Here is a 27190-nt window from a genome sequence, read left to right as displayed (position 1 = left end):
GCCGCAGTATATCTGGTGAGGCGGTTGGCAAATGGTTAAGAAAGGAGGAAGAGCCACATAATTGTAGCGGCCCGCCCAGACCCTATCCCACTGGCTGGTGTTTGATAGTTGCTCGGTCCTGCCCACCCCCGACATCACCGCTGAGTTTTGACAGCTGGTCTCTCTCCCTGCGATCAGTAACCTTACATGGCAGTTTCATACACTGAGCGGCTCTCGCCTCACGATCTGCTGTCTGTGAAACAGACAGCACGGGCTACACACTGCTTGGATACAACATTTCGGGGCAGATCTCGGGAGACAGCACGGGATGATTAGGGTGTGCCGAGACACACTCGGCACACCCCGTGAGCATGCATAAGATTGGCAGTGTAGAGAAGGAAGGCATAAGTTGAAAAATATACGAGCCTAGCAGTCTGTGGCAAAACTGCCATCACCATCACCTGAGTAGGAATTACACGTTGTTCAGTCCTATCAAGCACGTTTTTTTCCTTCAAAAGACATAGGGGTTGTTTCACTAAAGGCAAATAGACTGTGCCCTTTCCAAAGTGCAGTTGCTCCAGAGCTTAGTAAATGAGGGAAGCTCTGCTGACTTCCATAATCCAATCACGTGCAAGCAAAAATGCTGTTTTTTTTTTTTTTAATTTTCCTTGCACGTGATTGGGTACTCTTTGCAAAGTGAAGCTTTACCTCATTTATTAAGCTCTGGAGCAACTGCACTTGCAAAGTGCACATTTTTTTTGCATTTAGTAAATCAAACCCAATAGTATACAGATTATGAGGGTGGTTAGCTCAGGCGTAGATACGTTTTCATAGTACACAGCAGTTGGCTTTTTAGACTAAAGGCTTGGCAGCCAATTATTTTTATTTAAAGGAAACAGAACGTTTTTACAACAGCAGGCTTCCCAAGAATGGGTTTTCCTTCAGCAAACACATACTGAGCCACCTGGCTTTCAGGTTCACTCAGCCTCAATTGCAGTACCTTGCTGCACGGCCCACTTCAGCCCGGGTTTGCTACCTCATTCCTTTAATCCCGAACACAAGTGAATTACACAGGTAATTTAAGGCACTAAGTGAGTTTAATGACCACCTTATTCAGCCACAGAACCTGTGTAATTAATATGTGTTCGGGTTTAAAGGGGTGAGGTGGCAACCCTATCCCAGAGACTTCTGGAATTTCTCCAGCAGTGGCAGCCTGTCCATAGAGGACACACAGGCGCCGCCCCCCCTATCCATGCATCCGGCCCCTTGATCTGCATACAGGGACGGCGGGCCATGGATTTCAATGGGGGGGAGAGGGATTTTGAAGCACGTGATTAGAGCCAGAGGCTCTAATAGGCTTTGAAAAAGGGTGGGCTCGGGGCGCAGAGCACTGCGCTCCGAGCCCACTCAGTTGTGTGACAACAGCGAATGAATATGCGCTATTCTCACACTAATCCTCCTGACCAATCAGGAAGCGGGTATGAGACCCATTTCCCGATTGGCCAAAACGCCAGGCGATCATATTGGAAGCCTAGGAGGAGGGAGGAGGAGGGGAGCATGGCTGGAGGAGAAGACTCGTCGATCTACCAGCCGCAGAGGAAAGGGATCAGGACAGCAGGGAAGAGCGGATCTGTACACCTTGGGGGGAGCAGAGCTTTGAGCGGTCGGTGGACACAGGAGAGAGAGCTCCGCTGGCCAGGTGCGGGACTCATGTGGCGTACAGCCAGGAGTGCCTTCCCTTTAATCCGGGACACATATGAATTACACAGGTTCTGAGGCTGATTTAATGCAGAAAAGGCACCAAGTGAGTTTAATTACCACCTTATTTAGCCACAGGACCTGTGTAATTAATGTGTGTCCTGGATTAAAGGGATGATGCTGCAACCCTAGTTGGCACCCCCCGAATTGTTGAGCACCATTGTTTTCCCAGCCTCCCAGACCCCCTCTTGGTCTCCCAGGCCTGCGTAGCCATGCCGACCTTCCCAGTCTTTTTCGGGGCAAGATGTCCCCCTCACCAGGGATTCAGTCTCTGACAGAAACAAGGGTCTGTCTCCAAATGGCAGCAACTGCCCTGAGCTATGCTCAGATCTGGCTTATAACAATCCTGACCACCTGTGCACTCACACAGGCTGTAGGCAACTAGCAAAGCCTGGACACAGGACTAAAGGCTCAGTCCCACTTAGTTCTCTTTGGAACCTTCAAGCTTCCAGCACCGATCCGGAATGACCAAATCCAGAGAAAACCATGGTCTCTGCTCACAAAATATCTGTTGCCACTTCTCAAACTAACTCGTTGGGAGTCCTGTGTCCTTTTTAAACCCATTTATATAGTGGCAGGGACTCACAGGGGTTTGTTTACTAAAACCGGAAAGTGCAAAATCTGGTGTAGCTCTGGAACCAATCAGCTTCCAGGTTTTATTGTCAAAGCTTAATTGAATAAACTGAAGATCAGTGGTGGCTGGTGAAGTTTTTGTATGGGGGGGCGCCAGACCCCGCCTATCGTTTTTGACCCCTTCCACTTTTCATAAACCACACCCCTTATAGAATCCACCCACTCCATCCCCTGTATTCCACTTGCTTCCACCCATAGTCAGGAGTATACAGCTCAGATCACAGGACAGAGTATACAGTCCCAGCATCACAGGACAGATTATATATCTCAGCATCACAGGACAGATTATATATCTCAGCATCACAGGACAGATTATATATATCTCAGCCTCTCAGATCATGGTATATAGCACAGCCTCACAGATCATGGTATATAGCACAGCCTCACAGATCATGGTATATAGCACAGCCTCACAGATCATGGTATATAGCACAGCCTCACAGATCATGGTATATAGCACAGCCTCACAGATCATGGTATATAGCACAGCCTCACAGATCATGGTATATAGCACAGCCTCACAAATCATGGTATATAGCACAGCCTCACAAATCATGGTATATAGCACAGCCTCACAGATCGGCGCAAACCAACTGAAGCCCGGAAGTAACTTCAAGATTTAAACAACAATGCTCCCGCCCGTAGTGATTCTACAAGCGGAAGCTACTTGGCGCTTTGTATTGCACCGCAAGGCGGGTTAAAGGGCCGCAAATGAAGTGCCACGTCTGAATGTGGGACAAAAGAACAATTATAAGAAGAGGGACAAAGGCACAACATAGCAATTGAGGTCTCTGGTCTTCTGATGACTTTTTTTTCTTCCTCTTCATCCTCCTCTTCCTGTTGTCTGTAAGCAATTTTGTTTATCCCACTGGTTTTCCCACTTTCAGATTTCTTACTATTTAAGTTTTCCTTGCTGCCTTTCTTTGTACTGCCTTTAGGGCAGGCAACCACATAGATGTTTTGTGTGGTGGTGGGAAAACCACTTGGCTCTTGCATTAGTTTGTGCTTGGGAAGGAGAGGTTGACCTTGATGTTTGGCTTGAGGCTTCCTGTGGCCTACAACATGGATGACCTCTAACACACTTCTCCGTCTTCTCTGTGGAAGCCCTCTTTGCTGCTGCCTTATCTTTTGAGTCACTCATTTTTAAATATACCCTTATTTTTTCCTCTAGGAAAGAACAGTTACCCCCTTCCCTCCCCCACTGCTATATATATTCTACCAGCCCAGGTTAAAGTGTTTGTATTCCACCAATGTCATCTGGTGGGATGGGACTACAATTAAAAGGGAAGAAAGGCATGGCCACTTTACCCATCCAGCCCAGCATATTGTTAGCGCCTTGTTCTCCCTTTCCGTGAGCTACATCCTCCTTTGATAGATGCCAGGTGTCTGACGGCCAGACCACTTGCAATTTTTGTTTTAATGCAGTTTGCATATCTATTGGGGAGATTTACCTTCACTTCCTGACTTATTGGCCACCATCAGTGGGACAAAAAGTAAGGGTCATTGAATAGGGGCACAGAAGAAAACTAAAAAAAGTTTTTTATTGTGGCCTGCGTCCTTGTTGGAGTGATGTCTTTACATGACATCAATGGGCCTAAAATAAAAAATTCATTAGCTCATTGAGGGAGGGAAATGGAACCACGGAAGGCAAAAAAAAGCAGATTAAATTTCAGCTTTATAACATATACGATTAGGATCACATCTACTTAAATTTTTACTTTTATAAAATTTTTGTCTGATCTGCTCTCTTGTTAATCTCACACTGATCTTCTTTCTCTTAACAGTGGTTCTAATATTCCAATTGACCTCACCACCATGTCCATCCAAAATAGCCCAGTGTTTGACCGTGTCCGACGTCTCTCTACCTCAGCCTGTCCCACCACCGAGTTCCACACTGACTACAAATATTACTATGAAGAAGGAGAGAACAAATGGGTGGAATATAGTCCGGTAAGGGAGACTGGAAAATAAAAGGGTCAGTCCACCCAAAACTGCTATTTCAGTGTTTGGAAGATGCTAGAGCAATGGCGGTCAACTGAAAAATTACAGAGAGCACCAAGTGCGGCCCCCGACACTTCTAGAGGGCCACACAATAATAGCACATTTTAGTACATTAACGTCCAAATTTTGACCTGCTGCAGTGTATCACACTGAAGAAGTTGAAAATGGTTGTAAAGGCTGAAGGTTTTTTTACCTACATGCATTCTACATACCTTCTGTGTGCAGCATCAACCCCAGACCCCACCAATACTTATCTAAGACCCATCTCTTTTCAGCAATGTGCACGAGAGCAGTGGCTCTCCCGGGTCTCTCCCTTCTAATTGGCTGAGACACAGCAGTGGGTGCCACTGGCTTCCACTATCGTCAGTTGCGGCCAGTGAGAAGGGAGTGGGGGCTGGGCGGGTCGGAGCAGAGCCACTTTTTGTGTGTCTTATGGACACCCAGAGCCCGTTCAGGAGTGAGCGCACATGAGTGCTCCCCAGTGCTATAGGGCCACTCGTCAAGAAGGGGCCAGGAGCGCCTGCGGGGGACCCGAGAAGAGGAGAATTGGGGCTGCTCTGTGCAAAACCATTACACAGAGCAGGTGAGTATAACATGTTTGTTATTTAAAAAAAAAACACAAGCCTTTAATATCACTTGAAGTAGAATAACCCCCAGCACTGATGTCAGTGGATACAGTAATAATAACTCCCTGCATTGGTGTCAGTGGCCACAATAATAACCTCCAACACTGATGTCAGTACTAATAAAATTACCACACATTGGTTGTCAGTGGCAGTGAAAGGTACACCCCCCCATCCCTCTCCTGCATTGGTGGTCAGTGACAGCGAAATTTAACCACACTCACCCTGCATTGATAGTCAATGGCAGTGAAAGTTAAGCCTCCCCCCACACTGGTGGTCATGGCAGTTAACCCTCCCATTCCCCCTATATTTGTGGTCATGGCGGTCAAAATGTTAACCCCCCCCTGTATTGGCGGTCATGACAGTGAAAGTGTTAACCCCCCCCCATCCTCCCTGTATTCGTGGTCAAGACAGTAATATTTTACCACCTGTACTTTGGTGGTCATGGCAGGGAAAGTTAACCCCCCCATTTTGGTGGTCATGCCAGTGGCAGTGTTACCACTCCCCATCCCTCTATTATGGTGGTCATGGCAATTAAAGTGTTAAACCCTCCATCCCTTCCCCGTATTAGTGGCCATGGCAGTGAAAGTGTTAACCCCACCGCCCATCTCTGTATTGGTGGTCATGGCAGTAAAAGTGTTAACCCATCCCCCCCTCCTTTATTGTTGGTCATAGCAGTGAAAATGTTAACTCCCACTCCATTGGTGATCAGTTAGCCCTCACATGCTCCCATGCCACTATCTCTCCTTCTTCCCAGGACGGGGCTTTACCCAGCTTCATATGCATCGTTGTATTGTTCTCAGCACCCCCAGAACTGGGACCAAGCTGTCACCTATAGCTCACAGTCAACTTTTAATGATGGGAAGCCGGTAGCAATAGGCTCCCGATGACATCAGTACTCTGCAGCCAATTACAGTCCTGCATGATCAGAAGTCCCTGCTACTGGCCTCTGGCATCACAGCCCAATTAAAGGCCCACAATTTTTCTAAACCTTCTATTAATGAGTTTCCAAGTTTACCCTGTTGCTGCCTGTGTAACACATGTGCAGCATAAATGGGCGGGCTTTAATGTCCACACACCACAAGGTGGCTGATGTTTCTGTCCTGAGATTGTGCTTAATGTGCGTTCCCAGCACAGAGACCTTGCTCTCAAAGACAGCTGATGGTCCCCACTAACGATTAGTAGCCAGTGTCAGAATTACTGGAACGCCTGCCTCTACACACACATGAACTTTAATGGCATCCCAGTCTTAGTCTGTAGGGTTCAATATTGAGTTGACCCACCCTTTGCAGCTATAACAGCTTCAACTCTTCTGGGAAGGCTGTCCACAAGGTTTAGGAGTGTGTCTATGGGAATGTTTGACCATTCTTCCAGAAGCACATTTGTGAGGTCAGGCACTGATGTTGGACGAGAAGGCCTGGCTTGCAGTCTCCGCTCTAATTCATCCCAAAGGTGTTCTATCGGGTTGAGGCCAGTCAAGTTCCTCCACCCCAAATTCGCTTATCCATGTCTTTATGGACCTTGTTTGTGCACTGGTGCTCAGTCATGTTGGAACAGGAAGGTGTCATCCCCAAACTGTTAACACAAAGTTGGGAGCATGAAATTGTCTAAAAATGTCTTGGTATGCTGACGTCTTAAGAGTTCCTTTCACTGGAACTAAGGGGCCAAGCCCAACCCCTGAAAAAACAACCCCACACCATAATCCCCCACTACACCAAATGTTTTTATCCAGTGCACAAAGCAAAACCTTATGGACAGCCTTCCCAGAAGAGTTGAAGCTTTTATAGCTGCAAAGGGTGGGCCAACTCATTATTGAACCCTATGGACTAGGGATGAGCTTCGAGTTCGAGTCGAACCCATGTTTGGCTCGAACATCGCATGTTCGACTGTTTGTCGAACATGCGATGCGATAATTGAACATGCGATAATTGCGTTATGGGCCGTTCGTGCCAAATTTGAGTGGCGCGTCACGGCCCATAATTCACTGCGGCATCGCAGTGCATTACTGGCTGATGATTGGCCAAGCATGACCCGCATGCTTGGCCAATCACAGCGCCGTCTGTACAGAAAGCCGTAATTGGCCAAAGCCAGGGTGGCCCTGTGTAGTGTGTTCCGGCGTTGAGAGAGAGAGATAGAGAGAGACAGTGTCATTTGATTTAAGTTAGACAGAGTAGGCAGGCCAGTCAGTTAGCTGCACTTACAGTGTATTGTGTATATATATGCATCCTAGGTGTTTTGTGTGTGTGTGTGTGTGTGTGTGTGTGTGTGTGTGTGTGTGTGTGTGTGTGTATATATATATATATATATATATATATATATATATATATATACACACGGTATTCAGTTTAGCTAGATCCGTTCCTGTTATTCTCTTCCTACTGACAGGCAGGCAGGTGTTTTTACAATATTTACAGCTACCTGAAGAAAATTGCTGGTGTTCTTCTGATCCTATTAGTACCATAGGCAGGCAGCTACAGTATTTACAGTTAGTGTAGTGCGTCCTCTGCACAGTGTGCACCTAAAGCTACCTGAAGAAAATTGGTGGTGTTCTTCTGATCCTATTAGTACCGCAGGCAGCTGCAGTATTTACAGTTAGTGTAGTGCGTCCTCTGCACAGTGTGCACCTAAAGCTACCTGAAGACAATTGCTGTTGTTCTGATCCTATTAATACCACAGGCAGGCAGCTGCAGTATTTACAGTTAGTGTACTGCCTCCTCTGCACAGTGTGCACCTAAAGCTACCTGAAGACAATTGCTGTTCTGATCCTATTAATACCGCAGGCAGGCAGCTACAGTATTTACAGTTAGTGTACTGTGCCCTCTGCACAGTGTGCACCTAAATCTACCAGAAGAAAATTGGTGGTGTTCTTCTGATCCTATCAGTACCGCAGGCAGCTGCAGTATTTACAGTTAGTGTAGTGCATCCTCTGCACAGTGTGCACCTAAAGCTACCTGAAGAAAATTGGTGATGTTCTTCTGATCCTATTAGTACTGCAGGCAGCTACAGTATTTACAGCTAGTGTACTGCGTCCTCTGCACAGTGTGCACCTAAATCTACCTGAAGAAAATTGGTGGTGTTCTTCTGATCTTATTAGTACCACAGACAGGCAGCTGCAGTATTTACAGTTAGTGTACTGCGTCCTCTGCACAGTGTGCACCTAAAGCTACCTGAAGACAATTGCTGTTGTTCTGATCCTATTAATACCACAGGCAGGCAGCTACAGTATTTACAGTTAGTATACTGTGTCCTCTGCACAATGTGCACCTAAAGCTACCTGAAGAAAATCGGTGGTGTTCTTCTGATCCTATTAGTACCGCAGGCAGCTGCAGTATTTACAGTTAGTGTAGTGCGTCCTCTGCACAGTGTGCACCTAAAGCTACCTGAAGAAAATTGGTGGTGTTCTTCTGATCTTATTAATACCACAGACAGGCAGCTGCAGTATTTACAGTTAATGTAGTGCGTCCTCTGCACAGTGTGCACCTAAAGCTACCTGAAGACAATTGCTGTTGTTCTGATCCTATTAATATCACAGGCAGGCAACTACAGTATTTACAGTTTGTGTACTGTGTCCTCTGCACAATGTGCACCTAAAGCTACCTGAAGAAAATTGGTGGTGTTCTTCTGATCCTATTAGTACCGCAGGCAGCTGCAGTATTTACAGTTAGTGTAGTGCGTCCTCTGCACAGTGTGCACCTAAAGCTACCTGAAGAAAATTGGTGGTGTTCTTTTGATCCTATTAGTACCGCAGGCAGCTGCAGTATTTACAGTTAGTGTAGTGCGTCCTCTGCACAGTGTGCACCTAAAGCTACCTGAAGAAAATTGGTGGTGTTCTTCTGATCTTATTAGTACCACAGACAGGCAGCTGCAGTATTTACAGTTAGTGTACTGCGTCCTCTGCACAGTGTGCACCTAAAGCTACCTGAAGACAATTGCTGTTGTTCTGATCCTATTAATACCACAGGCAGGCAGCTACAGTATTTACAGTTAGTGTACTGTGTCCTCTGCACAATGTGCACCTAAAGCTACCTGAAGAAAATTGGTGGTGTTCTCATACTAATAATACTACAGGCAGGCAGTTGATTCTGCTAGCTGCAGTATCAGTATATATATACATCCCAGCTTTGTGCAGCTACATCTCACTGCAGGCCATTAGTATGTCTGGAAGGCCAACAAGGAGAGGCAGACAGTCACAAGCCAATAAAAGAGGGCAAGCAGGCTCTGTGTCTAGAGGCAACAGTGCTGGTCATGGAGACGGTGCATCCTCATCAACACGTGGCCGTGGGACACGCTTGTCCTTTTTTTCGCAGCTGGCCGTGTTGAGCCGCAACATGCGGAAGACTTGGTAGAGTGGTGACCAAGCCGTCCTCATCCTCCTCATCCTCTCTCACCCAGGCTCAGGGTACTTTTTCGGGTAAAGCAGCTGCCAACGCGGCCTCTTACCTCAGCTCAATGGCATCAGTCACTCCTTCCCTAGCCCCACCATGTCCTCCTGAGTCGTCCCCCGAACTGTTTGACCACATTGTTGGGTACATGCTCCAGGAGGATACCCAGCGTTTTGAAGGCTCCGATGATGGTACCCAGCTAGAGGAAGGCAATAACGTGAGCCCAGAGAGAGGGGGTGCCCAAGAAGGACAGCAATCTGGCAGTCATGTTCCCCCAGCTGCAGCATACTGCCAGGTTTGCTCCAGTGATGAGGAGGGAGGGGATGATGAGGTCACTGACTCCATGTGGGTGCCTGATAGGATAGAGGAGGAGGAGGCACATCACCAATGAGGCAGGATGCCCTCCAGGGGCCAGCTTAAGGGCAGCACACCGACTGCATCACACCGCGGAGCTCCGCATGTGCAGGACGCTGCTGTCTCTGCGCGTTATTCCAAAAGATCTTTGGTGTGGGCCTTTTTTGAGACGAGCGCATCAGATCGCACCGCTGCTATTTGCAACATATGTCTCAAGTGTATCTCGCATGGCCAAAACATCACCCGCTAGGGCACCACATGCTTGACCAGACATATGTTGACCTGCCATGCAGTTTGCTGGCAAGCGTACCTAAAAGACCCACACCAAAGAACAAAGAGGACCTCTTCTTGCTCCTCATCAGCTGGGATCTCCAACCCCATTATACCTTCAGTCCTCTCTGAGACCTGCACTGAGAGGAATGAAGGTGTAGAATTAGGTGTGTTACAGCCAAGTATTTGTGGGCAATCTGCTATCAGTACACCGACGTCAGATTGTACCAGGCAAATTTCCCTGCCCCAGCTGCTGCACCGCGGAAAGAAGTTCGCTCCCAGCCATCCATATGCCCAGCGGTTGAAGCACTTCAACTGCTGCCTTTTCAGTTGGTAGACTCTGCCCCCTTCCGTGAGTTTGTGGAATGTGCGGTTCCTCAATGGCAGGTTCCCAAACGCCACTTTTTCTCACAGAAGGCGATTCCGGCTCTCTACCGGCATGTGGAAGGCAATGTCTTGGCCTCGCTGGACAGGGCGGTCAGCGGTAAGGTGCATATTACCACTGACTCATGATCCAGCAGGCATGGACAGGGACATTACCTATCTTTCATGGAGCATTGGGTGACTATGCTGGCAGCTGGGAAGGATGCAGGACAAGGTGCAGTAGTGTTGGAGGTTGTTCCGCCACCACGCCTCTAAAATGCTACTACTGGTGATTCTGACACACCTCTCTCTTCCACCTCCTCCTCTTCTTCCTCCATGGCCTCTTCCTGTGCTTTGTCCACGGAACCAGTGGTGCTTCGTAGGCGTTCAAGGGGCTATGCAAGTACTCAGGCCAAAAGATGCCATGCGGTGCTTGAGCTGGTGTGCTTGGGGGACATGAGCCACACTGGGGCAGAGATTCTGTCAGGCAGGGGGCAGGCTCAGAGGTGGTTGATGCCACGGCAGCTTTATGCAGGAATGGTGGTTTGCGACAATGACACCAACCTCCTCTCCACCCTCCGACAGGGACAACTGACCCATGTGCCCTGTTTGGCTCACGTCCTTAACTTGGTGGTGCAGCGGTTCTTGGGCAGGTACCCGGGCTTACAGGATGTCCTGAGGCAGGCCAGGAAAGTCTGTGTCCATTTCTGCCGGTCATATAATGCCAGTGCTCGGCTGGCAGACCTCCAATAGGAATTTAACCTGCCCAAGAACCGCCTAATCTGTGACATGCCAACCAGGTGGAACTCAACTTGGCCATACTGCAGCGGCTGCACACGCAGCAGAGGGCCATCAATGAGTACCTGTATGACTATGGCACTAGGACAGGGTCAGGGGAGCTTTGTTTTTTTTCCCCACGCCAGTGGGCCATGATCAGGGATGCATGCACGGTCCTGTCACCATTTGAGGAGGCCATGAGGATGGTGAGCAGTGACAGTGCATGCATCGGTGACACTGTCCCTCTTGTCCACCTGTTGGAGCACACGCTGCGTGGAATAATGAACAGGGAACTTGAGGCAGAACAGAGGCAGGAAGAGGAGGACTTCTTTCTCTCAAGGTCCCCTTTATTCAGACAGTGCCTGCCGATCACACAGGAAGAGGAGGAGGAGGAGGAGGAGGATTGTGTCAGCATGGAGGTGGAGCCTGGCACTCAGCAGCAGTCTTCAAGAGATCATTTACAGTCCCAAGAAACCCATGGACTTGTACGTGGCTGGGAGGAGGTGGCTGTGGATCATGTCGCCCTTAGTGACCCAGAGGACTCCGGACCGAATGCCTCAGTAAAGCTACGCTGCATGGACTCCCTGATCCTACAAAGCCTGCGGAAGGATCCTCATATTCGTGGTATCAAGGAGAGGGATCAATACTGGCTGGCAACCCTCCTTGATCCACGTTACAAGGGTAAGGTTGCGGACCTCATCTTGCCGTCGCAGAGGGAGCAGAGGATGAAACATCTTCGAGAGGCCTTGCAGAAAGGTCTGTGTATTGCGTTCCCAGAGACTGGGAGGTTACAAACTCCTGTTCCTGGACAACATGTTGCTGAGGCTTCGGTCAGTCAAAGAAGGAGCGGTGGAGAAGATGGCCGTCTGACCGATGCGTTCAGACAATTTTTTAGTCTGCAGCCCCAAGGTATGATCGGTTCCAGCAACCATCGCCAGCTTCTGTTTTACATGGTATAGGAATACCTAGGGGCAAGATCTGACTTGGACACCTTTCCCACCGAAAATCCTCTGGGTTACTGGGTCTTGAGGATGGATCACTGGCCAGAGCTTGCACAGTATGCAATTGAGCTACTGGCCTGTCCTGCATCCAGCGTTCTTTCGGAACGCACATTCAGTGCTGCTGGAGGCTTTGATCACAGGGTGCGCCTGTCCACCGACTCGGTCGATCGACTGACCTTCATAAAAATGAATCAGTCTTGGATCACCACCAGCTACCAAGCACCTGATGCTGATGTAACTGAATCATTTTTTTGAAATGTCAGATCCCTTCAAGACTGCCTATGCTGATGCTGAGTGACTATCCTGTTATGCTGAGTGATTATCCTCTTCCTCCTCAATGATCATGCTGATAGCTTGTAAGAACATTTTTGGTTCTGGGCGCCGCCACCAGTGGCCAAGACCCAATTTTTCAGCCCCTGTTTAACAGGTGCGTGCAATTACAGTTTTTGAGGCAATACTTTGCAGCAGGGCTCATTCATGTGCTCCAACTATAGCATCTGTGAGGGGTTGCAGTGTTGTGGCACCAGTGCCCAAGGCCCAATTTTTCAGCCCCTGTTTAACAGGTGCGTGCAATTACAGTTTTTGAGGCAATACTTTGCAGCAGGGCTCATTCATGTGCTCCAACTATAGCATCTGTGAGGGGTTGCAGTGTTGTGGCACCAGTGCCTAAGACCCAATTTTTCTGCCCCTGTTCAACAGGAACATGTAATTAGAATTCTTGATCTAATATTTCACAGCAGGGCCCATTCCTGCGCCTACCAAGAGTAACTGTGAGGGCTTACAGTGTTGTGGCAACACCTCCAAAGGCCCAATTTTTCTGCCCCTGTTCAACAGGTGCATGTAATTACAATTCTTGATATAATATTTCACAGCAGGGCCCGTTCCAGCATCCACCAAGAGTAACTGTGAGGACTTAGTGTTGTGGTACCAGCACCAGCACCACCACAGGCCCAGTTTTTCTGCCCCTGTTCAACAATGAAATGTAATTACAATTCTTGATCCAATATTTCACAGCAGGGCCCGTTCCTGCGCCCACCAAGAGTAACTGTGAGGGCTTACAGTGTTGTGGCAACACCAACACCTAAGGCCCCAATTTTGGCAGGCCCCTACTTTCAAACATCCAACTTACAAACGACTCCTACTTGCAAACGGAAGGAGACAACAGGAAGTGAGATGAAATCTATCTCTAGGAAGGGAAATTCTCTCCTGTAAGAGTTAATATGGGAAAAACGTGTCTCCTCTTCACTGATGCTTTATCACCAATCCTTGTTTCACTAAAAACCCCACATTTTCAAAAAACATTTGTCATTGGGACAGAAAGTGAGGTGAAATCTTACGAAGAGGTGCACAGACAGCAAAACAAATGTTACAGGGGTGATAACCCTTCCCTATGTTTTCCAAAAAGCTTAAAAATAGATTTTTTGACTGGAGCTAAACACGTTAAAAATGTACCAGTTCAAAATTACAAACAGATTCTACTTAACAACAAACCTACAGTCCCTGTCTTGTTTGCACCGCCTATATACTGCTGTTCAGAGGGCCTGGGGCCCCACGCCTTTCCTTTTTTTAATTTGGGTGCAGGGTTCCCCTTAATATCCATACAAGACCCAAAGGGCCTGGTAATGGACTGGGGGGCGGGGGGTGCCCATGCCGTTTGTCTAACTGATTTTCATCCATATTGCCGGGACCCGACATTACATTAAAGCCGCAAGCAGTTTTAAATGACTTTTATTCCTTTAAAAATGTCATTTTGTGCAGGGACTGTTCTAAGGACGGGAAACACGCGCCACTTTACAGGCACTTTACAGGCATACTATAGACACCCCCCAGGTACGATATTTAAAGGAATATTTCACTTTTTTTCACTTTAAGCATCATTAAAATCACTGCTCCCGAAAAAACATCCGTTTTTAAAACTTTTTTTTGCATTGATACATGTCCCCTGGGGCAGGACCTGGGTTCCCAAACCCTTTTTAGGACAATACCATGCATATTAGCCTTTAAAATTAGCACTTTTGATTTCGAACGTTCGAGTCCCATAGACTTCAATGGGGTTCTAAAGTTCGCGCAAACTTTCCGTCCCTTCGCAAGTTCTGGTGCGAACCGAACCGGGGGACGTTCGGCTCATCCCTACTATGGACTAATGGCGTGTACACATGGGCGGACTTTTCAACTGGACTGGTCCGACCGGATGAATCCGGATAATCCGACCATGTGTGGGCTTCATTGGACCTGCAGTGGACTTTTTTGGTCGAAAATCAGACGGACTTTAGATTTGGAACATGTTTCAAATCTTTCCGACGGACTCGAGTATGGTCGAAGAATCCGCTTGTCTGTATGCTAGTCCGACCGATGAAAACCGACGCTAGGGCAGCTTTTGGCTACTGGCTACTGGATCGTGTGTAAGCAAGTCTGTTCATTCGAAAGTCCGTCGTAAGTCCGTCTGAAAGACCTTCGGACCTTTGATGGCGAAAAGTCCACCCATGTGTACATGGCATAAGACTGAGATGCCATTAAAGTTCATGTGCATGTAAAGGCAGATGTTGCAATACATTTGGTAATATAGTGTATATACAATGCAGGATTGTTCTAGAATGTGCTCCATCAGCACTCCTAGAACCATGACCAACTTGTCTACAGCTTGCAGACAACTTTCAATGGGGAGCCAGTAGGATGGGCTCCCGATGATGTCAGCACTAATCAAAAGCCCCTGCTACCGACCTTGGGCATGACAACGAACTTGAATGCCCAGCTTCAGGCCTCTACAACTAGTTAAGCTAGCTAATGTTTAATGCTTAGATTTTGGTACAGCAAATCGTTAAGAAATGCAACTGTTATTATTAAAAGATTATATTAAATAAAAGAATGAAAAGCTCATTTAAATATTGTGAACATAAAGAATTACTGGGTTTTGGTTGAGCGTTTTTTTTTTTCTGTTTTTCACTGTTTCCATGCAGGACTTTGTGAAATGCATAGAAGAAGGCCTCCGGGAGCGTCAAGAAGAGGTCTTTTGCAAAAACGCCCAGTTTAGTTATTCCCTTCACCTGGTCAACATGGTGCAAACTAACATGAATACCAAAACCCAGAGGAGGATGAGAAAACGGCCAGTGTTCCAATCTCCCATCGTAATGGGTCATAAGCTGCGGTAAGAGGATGATGTAGCAGACTTCAGTAAAAGACTTAGGGCTCATTTACACTTGACTCATTTACAATTGCTCTAAAATGTGGCATTGGACACGCTGTTTTAAAGCTCTCTGAATGCCAATTAAAGCCCCTGTCACCAAAATAAATGGTTACCTTACAGTCCTCTTCACATGTTGTTTTTGCTTTCCTTCTCTTCACAAATTATACCCCATTTCACTTTCTTGGTGCTTCAAATCATCTCCAAAGTCCCCATAGACATCTATGATAATGCTCGCTTACAGCACCTGAAGCTTTTGAGGGGCTTTTATTAGTTAGCTTCACTTTGTTTTGGAGGTATTACTGGCATGAGTTATTCCAGGATGCACTGGGAAACCAACAAGTGAACTGGAAAAGTGTCAACAGTCACTTCCAGTTCATGTGTAAATATTCTGGGACTGTCTGGTGTAGACGTGACATCTGGTGTGCAGTGTGGAGCATCAGGAAGGTGAGGGGGGTCGTAATAGAGCGGAGCAACTAGCAGATTGCACACGTAGTGTACAACATGGGAACGCTATGGCGGAAGGTGAGCAGGGACCGGAGAGAGAGGACTGAGCAGAGGATCAGCAGAGCTGGGGGAGCGGAGCAGGAGAAACTAATACCGCATACACACGGTCGGATTTTCCAATGGAAAATGTTCGATAGGAGCTTGTTGTCGGAAATTCCAACCATGTGTAGGCTCCATCAGACATTTTCCATTGGAATTTCTCTCACACATAATTTGAGATCTGGATCTCAAATTTTCCGACAACAAAATCCGTTGTCGTAAAATCCGATCGCATGTACACAATTCCGACGCACAAAATTCCACGTATGCTCGGAATCAAGCAGAAGAGCCACACTGGCTATTGAACTTCATTTTGCTCGGCTCGTCGTGCGTGTTGTACGACACATCGTTCTTGGCGATCAGAATTTCCGACAAGATTTGTGTGACCGTGTGTATGCAAGACAAGTTTGAGCCAACATCCATCTGAAAAAATCCATGGATTTTGTTGTCGGAATGTCCGATCTTGTGTACGCGGCATAACAGTCTCAGTGTGGGAGCAATTTAGTGGGAGGTGAGTTGGGACCGGAGAGAGGAGGATCAACAAACCAGAGGATCAGCAGAGTTGGGGGTTACTACTGAGCAGGGAATTGGCAAAACTGAGAGTACTAGTGAGTGGGGCATCAGCAGAGCTGGGGGTATTTCTGAGCATGGGATCTACTAAACAAGTGTACTAATAAGCTGGGGATCTGTTGAGATAGAGTACTAATAACAGTACTGGGACAAGGTCATCCAGTGCTCAAGGCAAAGATGCCATACTGTGCCCCCCCCACCCCATTCATGATGTGCAAAATTAGGGGATCCTACGCCCAGTAGTCACTCACTTGTGCAAATCACGGTAGCTATCACTACTCCTGTCAGGCTTGTAACAAAGGAGGCGCCCCATCCCTACAGTAAACCATTGCGCCCAGGGCAGCCGTCCCTTCTGCTCACCCCTTGTCCTGTTCCTGACTAATAAACAGGGGATCTGCTAAACAGGGATACTAATTAACTGGGGATCTGCTGAGTGGGGGTACTACTGAGCCAGGCTTCTACTGGGCCTCTTTAAGACAAATAGAAAATCAACACACACAGGGCATATGCCAAGCTTTGTTAGAGCTTCAAAAAAGCATCACAGAATTATCAAAAACACAAAAAAACCATGTTGATTTGGTAGGCGCTTTAACCACTTGCCTTCCAAGCCAATTCTGACACTTCTCTCCTACATGAAAAAAATCATCATTTGTTTGCTAGAAAATTACTCAGGACCCCCAAACATTATATACGTTTTTTAGCAGAGACTCTAGGGAATAAAATGGCGGTCGTTGCAACTTTTTATGTCACATGGTATTTGTGCATCAATCTTCTTTCAAACCTCTTTTAAAAAAAAAAAAACAGTTTCATGAATTTAAGAAAAAAACAAAACACTAAACTTAGCCTGATTTTTTGCATATCGTGAAAGATGATAGTTACATAGTTACATAGTAGGGGAGGTTGAAAAAAGACACAAGTCCATCAAGTCCAACCTATGGGTGTGATTATATGTCAGTATTACATTGTATATCCCTGTATGTTGCGGTCGTTCAGGTGCTTATCCAATAGTTTCTTGAAACTATCGATGCTCTCCGCTGAGACCACCGCCTGTGGAAGGGAATTCCCTATCCTTACCGCTCTTACAGTGAAGAACCCTCTATGAAGTTTAAGGTTAAACCTCTTTTCTTCTAATTGTAATGAGTGGCCACGAGTCTTGTTAAACTCCCTTCTGCGAAAAAGTTTTATCCCTATTGTGGGGTCACCAGTACAGTATTTGTATATTGAAATCATATCCCCTCTCAAGCGTCTTTTCTCCAGAGAGAATAAATGTTACGCTGAGTAAATATAAACTTAACATGTGATGCTTTAAAATTGCGCACACTCGTGGAATGGTGCCAAACTTCAAACTTAAAAATCTCCATAGGCGATGCTTTAAAACATTTTACAAGTTACCTGTTTAGAGTTACAGAGGAGGTCTTGGGCTAGAATTATTGCTCTCGCTTTAACGTTCGAGGCGAAACCTCACATGTGTGGTTTGAATGCCGTTTACATATGCGGGCACGACGTACGTATGCGTTCGCTTCGGGGGACGGGGGCGATTTCATTTCTATTTTTTTTTATTGTTCATTTTACTTTTACTTTTATATTTTGACACTTTCCCTTTACATTTTTTTTAATCTGATCACTTTAATTCCTATTACAAGGAAGATAACATCCCTTGTAATAGGAATAGGGCATGAAAGGGCTTCTTTACAGCGAGATCTGGGTTCTAAAAGTCCTCAGATTTCACCTCTAGGCTGGAAAGCCGGAGATCACAAAAAAAAACAAAAAAACAAAAAACGACTTAGGCTTCCCAGCTGAAGAAGTGTCAGTGTTTACATCTGCTTAGGCCGGATGTGACGCATACCTCCCAACTTTTTGAGATGGGAATGAGGGACACCTATTAGCAAAAGCAGTACTGGGACAAGGTCATCCAGAGCCCAGGGCAAAACTGCGCCCCCCCCCCCAATATGTATGAACATCTTCCCACAAAAACACTAATGTCATGGTTATGCAGTTATGTGTGTCTGTCAGCTCACCTTTCCTCCTGTGTTCACCTTTAGAGGCCAGCCACCCTCACCTGACTGTGATAATCTTCCCTCCGCATAGCTCCACCCTGGCCTCTAATTAGGAACACTATATTAACCTGGGCATTGCAGGCCAACCTTGCTGATCAACCATTATGTGTTAGCTTTTGTGTGTACGTGCTGTGTTTCCTACGTCTGACTCTGATTCCAGGTACCGACCTTGGCCTGTTCTAGACTTTCCTTGTCTGCTAGTCGCCCCGACATTTGGTTTATCCCTTTACTCTCCTTGTTGTTCTAGCCTGCTGCCTCCTTCCTCTTCTCCTGTAGTCTACCGTGAGTGAGAGTGAGCTGTGAGACCCTGGGGGACACGATCTGGAGCCAGACTGCAGCGCAGTTCATCCTCACCACTAGAGGCTCTGGTGAACACCTGCTGGCTCTTAGACTCCGGGCTCTGGGGAATCTATGCTCTAGTTCCCAGTGGGATCTGTGTTAGTGATCCAGTAGACCTGCTTCCTGAACCTCCCAGGGTTCCATCCGCAGCAGTCAGTCCTAGGGTCCACTACCTAGCAGTGCACTCCTAACTCCCACAGAGTGCATCTGTCAGCTGGTCTCAGGTGACCTGACAGTTTGATCAGCCATGGACCCGGCTGATGTGCCGCTACCCGCAGATGATACGTTGCAGGGCTTAGTTCGCAGACTTGAGACCCAGGAATCGCATCAGACCCAGGTGATGCGATTCCTTCAGGATTTTTGCATCCCGTTTTGAACAGGTTCAGGCCTCATTAGGCCCCCCGGTTCAACAACCTCAACCGCTATCTGCTGCTTCATTACAACTGCCAGCTCCGGCCCGTTTCTCTGGGGACTCCAAGGCTTGCAGGGGGTTCCTTAGCCAGTGCACAATTCATTTTGAACTCCAGCCCCAAAACTTCCTGACCGATCGGGCGAAGGTAGCCTATATTAAATCCCTTCTGTCCGGCGAGGCTGCTCCTTTGTGGGAACTGAATGATCCAGTGGTTTCTAGCCTGTCTGATTTCTCGAAACTTTTTCGGAATATCTTCGAAGAACCGGGTTGTGTCTTGCCAGCGCTCTTTTACGTCTCCATCAAGAGTCCGCTTCTGTGGGACGATACGCTCTTCATTTTCGTATTTTGATTGCTGAGCTGGAATAATGAGGCCCTAATTGCAACCTTTTTACATGGCCTCTCTGATAGAGTGGAGGATGAATTTGCGGGAAGATCCCTCCCTGCTGATCTGGATGGTGTCATCAACCTGTGTAACCAGATCGATATTCGCTTTCAGGAGAGGGCCCTGGAAAAAAGACACCAGCACTCCCCGTTGTTTAGGCAGCCTGAGCTACCTGTCCCTTCTCTTCGTTCCGAGGAGCACCTCCTGCCTGCTGAGGAACCTATGCAGCTGGGCCGAACCAAGTTATCTCCTGAAGAACGCGCTAGGCGCCGAACTCTGGAAGAGGAGGCACTCTGGAAGAGGAGCCCACCTGTGAACCTGAGCCTATCATTCACTCCAGTTTGCATGCTCCATCCTCACCACTAGAGGCTCTGGTGAACACCTGCTGGCTCTTAGACTCTGCGCCCTGGGGAATCTATGCTCTAGCTCCCAGTGGGATCTGTGTTAGAGATCCAGTAGACCTGCTTCCTGAACCTCCCAGGGTTCAATCTGCAGCAGTCAGTCCTAGGGTCCACTACCTTAGCGGTGCACTCCTGACTCCCACGGAGTGCATCTGTCAGCTGGTCTCAGGTGACCTGACAACTAACCTGCATGCTTACCCCCTAAGCATAAATTTCCCCTCCTCCCAGTACAAATCCTCTCTCAGCACAAGTCTTTGATCCCATCCCCCCAGCTCAAATATCACCCCCAAAAAAATTCACCCCTCCTAGCATAAAACCTCTACCCTAACGTGTCCCCTCCTAGGACACATCTTCTCCCCCACTTCAAATCCTCCCTCCTAGCACAAATCTTCTTTCTCCTATCACCCCACCCAACACAAATCCCCCTAAATCTTCACTCTTACCACCCCCCAAATTTCCTTTTACTGCAACAATACATACCCCCTGTCGCCCCTAAATTCTCCCTCCCAGCACAACCCCCCCAATCTCCTTGTGGCGCCCCCCCTCCGCATATGATACTACAGTGCCCAGGGCAGCCATCCCTCCTGCCCCCCCCTTGTCCCAGTCCTGAGCAAAAGTACTGTATGTAGGCATAGGACACATCCCCTGCCACGGCCCCTTAAAGGGGAATAATACCAAAAAAATTATTAGTTAGACCCACAAGTGTTTTTTTTACAACTACTATTCCTTTATACTGAGTTTTGAAATGTACAAATGCAACAATTTAGAAATTGAATGAAAGGTTTAGCACTGGGAAACTCTTTTTGAATGATAGAGAGCATTTTATATACTTTCATATACAGCTATATATATCAGACCAAAATGAGGGACAAATGAAGAGGAAAGAGGGACTTTGTTCCAAATCAGAGACAGTGTCACGAAATCAGGGACAGTTGGGAGCTATGTGCGACGTCATAACATCGCGCTGGCCCCCGAAGGTCATAGAGACTGCCAGGGACCATCTGGTCCTCGGTCTTCTCTATGGTAAACGGCCACCGCCGGCCCATTCATTCTCCGGCTCGCCGATCGTACGGGCGAGCTGGCAGAAGCACTGGAGGGTGGTAGTAGGGGGGTGTCCCCTCCTGCCGCCTGTAAAAACAATCAACCGGCTAAACAGCTGCTATGGTTATTTTTACGGTGCAGGGAATCGCCGGCAGAAAAAGAAGAGCCTACAGCTGCACCCATCATACCGATATCTCCACTCAAAGTCCAAAACGTCATATGACAGGCTTGGGTGGGAAGTTGTTAAGGTGTGTTAAAGTTGAAGAAAGTGTAAATGAGCCCTTAGGGTGAAAACGCACATCAAAACAATTTTTTCATTGATAGTGTCTTCTTTTTGGTGCATACAAACTTCACAATGTATGTAAATGCTAAAAAGGAATTTCTCTTATTTGCTTCCTTTTTGTCTGTTAAATATACCACTGAAAGCATTTTGTTATATTTGTTTAATAAATGCAAAAAAATACCTGTTGATCCTGCCCGACATCTTGTCAGCTGATAACCTCCTGAACTGACCGTTATCAGCTACAATGTACTCAGTGCCAGGACAAGGTCATCTAGAGCCCAGGGAGAACATGCCAAACTGTATGAGCATTATGTTTCAGCAAACCCCCCCCAAAAAAAAAATATATTGAGCATTAATCTGCATGCTTACTCACTAAGCATAAACTCCACCTCCTCCAAGGACGAATCGCCCCCCCCTGCTGAAATCCCCCCTCTCAGCAACATTTTTTGCCCCCCCTATCCCCGGTCCCAGCTTAAATCTTCTCTCTCCTCAAATCCCCCCAGAACAAATTCTCCCCCCTCCAAAAAAAAATCACTCCTCCTAGCACAAACTTCCCCAAACTCCAATCCCCCCCCCCCAGCACAAATTTTCCCCCACCCTCTCCTAGCACAAATCCCATTGCCCCTCTACCATATCTCCTCTTCTAGCACAACACCCCCCCTCCCAAGTGATACAAAAGGTAGTAGGTATGGGGGGCTGATGAAGAAAATGAAAGTACAGTTGTTAGGTGAAGGCAGGATAGGCTGAACAGAGGGGTTTTCCGGGATTGTCTAAAATCAAACAGAGTAGGAGATAGTCTGACAGATTGGGGTAGTGAGTTCCATAGGATAGGAGAGGCTCTGGAAAAGTCCTGGAGGCGAGCATGGGAGGAGCAGACGAGGGAACTAGAGAGCAGGAGGTCTTGGGAGGAACAAAGAACGAGTAGGTTGGTATTTTGAGTCTAGGTTAGTGTTGTAGCTGGGGGCCGAGTTGTGGATGGCTTTGTAAGTTGTTGTTAGCAGGGCTTTTTTTCAGCGGGAACGTGGGAGAACCCAGTTCTGGCACCTCCAGCACTGAATATATGTAATAGCATGGGGTGTGGGGTGTGCTGGAGGGTCTATTGATGTTGGCTGCTGGGGGATCTATTGTCACTGGTGGGGATCTGATTTTATGTGAGGGTCTATTGTTGCTGATGGGGAATCTATTGTTGCTGGGCGGGTCTTATGTTGCTGGAAGGGATCTACTGTTGAGGGAGAGGTCTATTTTTATTGGCTGCTGGAGGATCTATTGATGCTGGCTGCTGGGAGTTCTGTTGTTGCTGCTGGGGGGGGGTCTAATGTTGCTTGGGTGGATATTTTGTTACTGGGTGTGATATTTTGTTGTGGGTAGTTCACTGTTTCTGCAGGGAATCTATTGTTGTTGGGGTGGAGTCCATTGTTGCCGGGGGAGTCTATTGTTGTGTGGGGATCTATTGCTGGGATTCTATTGTTGCTGACTGCAGGGGATCTATTTTACTGATTTTCTTTTTATCATTAACATGTTCCATATAAATGATTTAGCACCACAAAACGACACTTGGTTCTGGATTCTCTAAAAGGAGCAGTACTGGTAGGTGGGTAGGGGGTGGAATCAAGGGACAGTGGTCAGAGGTGGGTAGGGGGCAGAGACAAGGGGTGACTCAGATGGGCGGAGTTCCTGCACCTATTCTCTGAGAAAAAAAGCCCTGTATGTTAGTATTTTAAATTAAATTTGCTGGGTGACCGGGAGCCAGTGGAGGGATTGACTGAGAGGGGTAGCAGACACAGAGCGGTTGTTAAGGTGGTCGAGCCTGGCAGCAGCATTCATGATGGACTAAAGGGTGGATGGCCTGTGTAATGGTAATCCCTTGAGAAATGCCGCGTGTGCCGAGTGTGTATGCTGCGTACACACGAGTGGATTTGCCGTCAGAATAAACTCTGAAGGTTTCTCCTCCGGAATTCCGCTCAAGCTGTCTTGCATACACACGGTCACACCAAAGTCCGACTGTCAAGAACGTGGTGACGTACAACACGTACAACGGCACTAGAAAAAGGAAGTTTAATAGCCAGTGCGCCACCCTTTGGGCTCCTTCTGCTAATCTCGTCGGAACGGCATACAGACGCACGTTTTTTCCGATAGTAATTAGTTCCGTCGGAAAAATATAGAACATGTTCTCTAAGTCCGTCTGAATTTTTGACGGAATAAGTCAGATGGGGCATACACACGTTCGGAATATACGATGAAAAGCTCCCATTGGACTTTTTCTGACGGAAATCCCGCTCGTGTGTAGGCGGCATCAGAGTGGTCAAGGTGAGAGATAACCAGGGAGTAAATTAGGAGCTTTGTGGTGTCATTGGTTAGGATGGAAGGGGCGTATTTTGGAGATGTTGCAGATGTTGAGGCGGCAAGATTTGGACAGTGATTGGACGAGGGGGAAATAAGCTGCAATATCTTACATTTTTGTTCTTGGGTTTAGATATGCACTCTCTATTGTACTGGTGACCATTGTCTCCATTGCAGAAAGTGTTGAAAATCCAAACTTTTGTGTTGTCACCAGAAAAGGAGGTGGGGAGATTCTTCCAATGGGGACACCTGTTCTGGTGACACCCATCTAAGAGGGGGGCTTACCACGCACTTTGAAGAGATCTACACTTACTTCCTGCTGTGTCTATGGGACAGGTACAGAAGGGAAATCGACGGGACACAGCAAAAATAAAACCTGACGGGGATCATCACCATTTCCTATTCTATTGAAAACAAAGAAAAGAGTTGTGGCTTTACAGACTTTTTTAAACCTATTTTATTTAGATACAGTGCCTTGAAATTTTCCATATTTTGTCATGTTACAACCAAAAACGGAAATGGCCTTCATGATGCTGTTTGTTCACTAAGGTTCTCTAACAAATCTCTGAGGGCTTCATACTCAGGTGGACTTTATTTACTGATTAGGTGACTTCTGAAGGCAATTGGTTCCACTAGATTTTAGTTAGGGGTATCAGAGTAAAGGGGGCTGAATACAAATGCACACCACACTTTTCACATATTTATTTGTAAAAAATGTTGAAAACCATTTATCATTTTCCTTCCACTTCACAATTATGTGCCACTTTGTGTTGGTCTATCACATAAAACCCCAATAAAATACATTTACGTTTTTGGTGGTAACATGACAAAATGTGGAAAATTTCAAGGGGTATGAATACTTTTTTTTAAGGCACTGTATATTGCTCATAAAAAGATTATTCAGGTTGGTTCAAATTGACAATAGGATGATGGAGCCAATCAAGCTCTGAAGCCTTTTGGTTCCTACAATATGACCAGCTGAACGAAGAAGAAAGCGGGTATTTCCATGTCTCAGCACGTTTTTTTTTATTGTTCTTTTATAGAGACTTATCTCATTCACTCTGGCCTCGGAATCAGCTGGAAATGTTTACAGGCTATCCTGATAAAGATAATGATTTCCCCAAGACCTGGATCATTACCAATGAAAACGTTATCTACGAAAAGAGCCTTGTAACCCCCACAGGTAGCGAGTACGCATACATCTACACCTACTTCCACAAGACCATGGCAGAATCCAAGTTCGTCATCCTGGAGGTCTTCCGAATACAGAACTACTTCCAGTGGAGAAAATACTCACAGTATGTCCGTTTTTATCATTTCTTATCAGTCTGTGAAGATGCTTGGTCACTATACAAGGGGAACTATTGGGGTTTTAGGACAATTATAGTTTCTTTTTTAACCCCTTCATGCCTAAGGGTAAAACAAATCTCAAAAGTGATGTATGTTTTTTATTTTTTTTATTTAATAATCATACTTACCTAGGCGGATGCGGCATCGGTCTGATAGCATCTGTCCCCTGGCGCCTCCAACGCTGAGAACCGAGCGATCAAACACCACAGATCGCTCAGTTCTCACAGCTCCCCGAGCGGAGAGATGGTGACTGTCAGTCACCACTCTCTGCTCTGCCCCCTCCTCGCTCATTGGAGTGCGGGGCTGTGGAGGGGGTGGGAGTGGCCAGCTCAGGCTCTCAGCAGCTCCCTGAGAGGATGAGCCGGGTGCCAGTCCAAGCTTGTGGGCGTATCCCGACTTCATTGTCGCAATCTTGCCCGAGCCTGGATCGGCATTGTGACGTCAGCAGACAGGGGTTGTAAAGGTTCGTTTTTTTTCACTTTAATGCATCCTATACATTAAGGGAAAAAACACCTGGCAGTCACCGGCCCCCCGGCCCCCCAGCCCCCCGCTTTACTTACTTGACCCCCTTCATCTTCTTCGGTGGGGACGCACCATCCTTCTCTCCACGGAGTCCCGGCTTTGATTGGATAGATTGATAGCAGCGCAGCCATTGGCTCCTGCTGCTGTCAATCAAATCCAATGACGCGGGCGCCGGGGAGCGGGGCCAGGGGCGGACTGACAACTCATGGGGCCCCCGGGCAATAGGAGATTATGGGGCCCCCAGGCAATAGGAGATTATGGGGCCCCCAGGCAATAGATTATGGGGCCACACAGTGTACACACACACACACACACAATATACACACACAATATACACACACAATATACACACACAGTATACACACACAGAATACACATACACACACTGAAAAGGCACTGGAAAAAAACACAGATTTTTACATACTGTCCCTGGTTTTATTGAGGCTGGCAACCCTGATGGGGCCCCTTAGTGGCATGATGCCCTCGGGCAGTGCCCGAGTGCCGAATGGTCAGTCCGCCCCTGAGCGGGGCCGAGTCATAAATTCGGCTTCTATGGACGCCAAGAGAATGACTCGAGAGCGCTCCCGCAAGGTAACCCCCTCGGGAGAGAGCTTCTCCTAGGGGGTCATCTAATGTGGGGAGGAGCCGCGAGAGCCGCCGAGGGACCCCAGAAGAGGATGTTCGGGGCCACTCTGTGCAAACCGAGCTGCACAGTGGAGGTAAGTATGACATGTTTGTTATTTTAAAAAAAACAAAAACAAAAACGAAGCTTTAGTATCACTTTAATGTCTAAGCACAGTTTTTCAACTCTGACATGTGTTGTTAAAACCGCTCATATCATCACAAACACCTTGCGTGTTCAGGTGGATTATACCTTGTTTTTTCAGGACAATTTGGGATTTCGTTTGGTAGTAAATATCTCCTGATTTTTTTTTATTAGCAAAGTAAAACTAGTCCAAAATAGTAAAAAAAAATATTTTTTTCAATTTAGCTGTATATTTCTTGTTACTACCATAACCTACCATGTGTATGTTATTTGTTGTTTTTACTTGTACCCTAGCACCAATAGTGCGCATTTTTCTTTTCTTTTTGACGTAACTAAAATACACCGTCACTAACTGACACTGATGCTAATTATTAAAAAAAAATCCCAAAATATTCTGACCCTGACCTTTGACCCAAATACTAACCCTGGCACTGACCTAGATCAAACCTTGATATAGGTATATTTTTCTTCATTATTTATTATTTATTTTATTTTATTTTTTACACACACTTTTTTTTTCCTCTCTGCAAGAAAAGAGAAAGATACATAGCATTTTCCCTCTCCATTCACAAAGAGAGAAACACAGGGGCGGGATTCACAGTGACTGATCACTGTGGTAGCCAATCAGAGGCTATCACAAAGATCAGGGGACCTGGAATCGGGAGTTCTGGGTCCCAATCGTTAGTATGGGCCTCGGGGCTCTTAGTGAGACCCCAATCTCTGTGCTGGGAGCGCACTCTGCGGCAAGGGAGATACACATATATGCAGCCCCATGGAAGAAAGCCTGTATGTGTTACATCAGCAGGAAGGGGTTAATGTTTGAGTATAATCACCTCAAGCATGATGGGAGTTTTTGAAG

General features: G+C 46.9%; 1 protein-coding gene across 3 annotated transcripts in view; it reads left to right on the top strand.

Annotated features, from left to right (window-relative positions):
* Positions 1 to 27190, top strand: part of LOC141133527 (protein mono-ADP-ribosyltransferase TIPARP-like) — a 105382-nt gene that overhangs the window by 60314 nt on the left and 17878 nt on the right. For all 3 annotated transcript variants that reach the window (XM_073622957.1, XM_073622958.1, XM_073622959.1), the window contains 3 exons: positions 4155 to 4320; positions 15099 to 15286; positions 24737 to 24991. In XM_073622957.1, the coding sequence (XP_073479058.1) occupies positions 4155 to 4320; positions 15099 to 15286; positions 24737 to 24991 (609 nt within the window). The remainder of the gene's footprint in view (positions 1 to 4154; positions 4321 to 15098; positions 15287 to 24736; positions 24992 to 27190) is intronic.

Source organism: Aquarana catesbeiana, linkage group LG03, assembly GCF_042186555.1.
Source record: "Aquarana catesbeiana isolate 2022-GZ linkage group LG03, ASM4218655v1, whole genome shotgun sequence".
Taxonomy (NCBI): domain Eukaryota; kingdom Metazoa; phylum Chordata; class Amphibia; order Anura; family Ranidae; genus Aquarana; species Aquarana catesbeiana.
The sequence above is the reverse complement of the archived record's forward strand: the minus strand, read 5'-3'. Positions and strand labels throughout refer to the sequence as shown.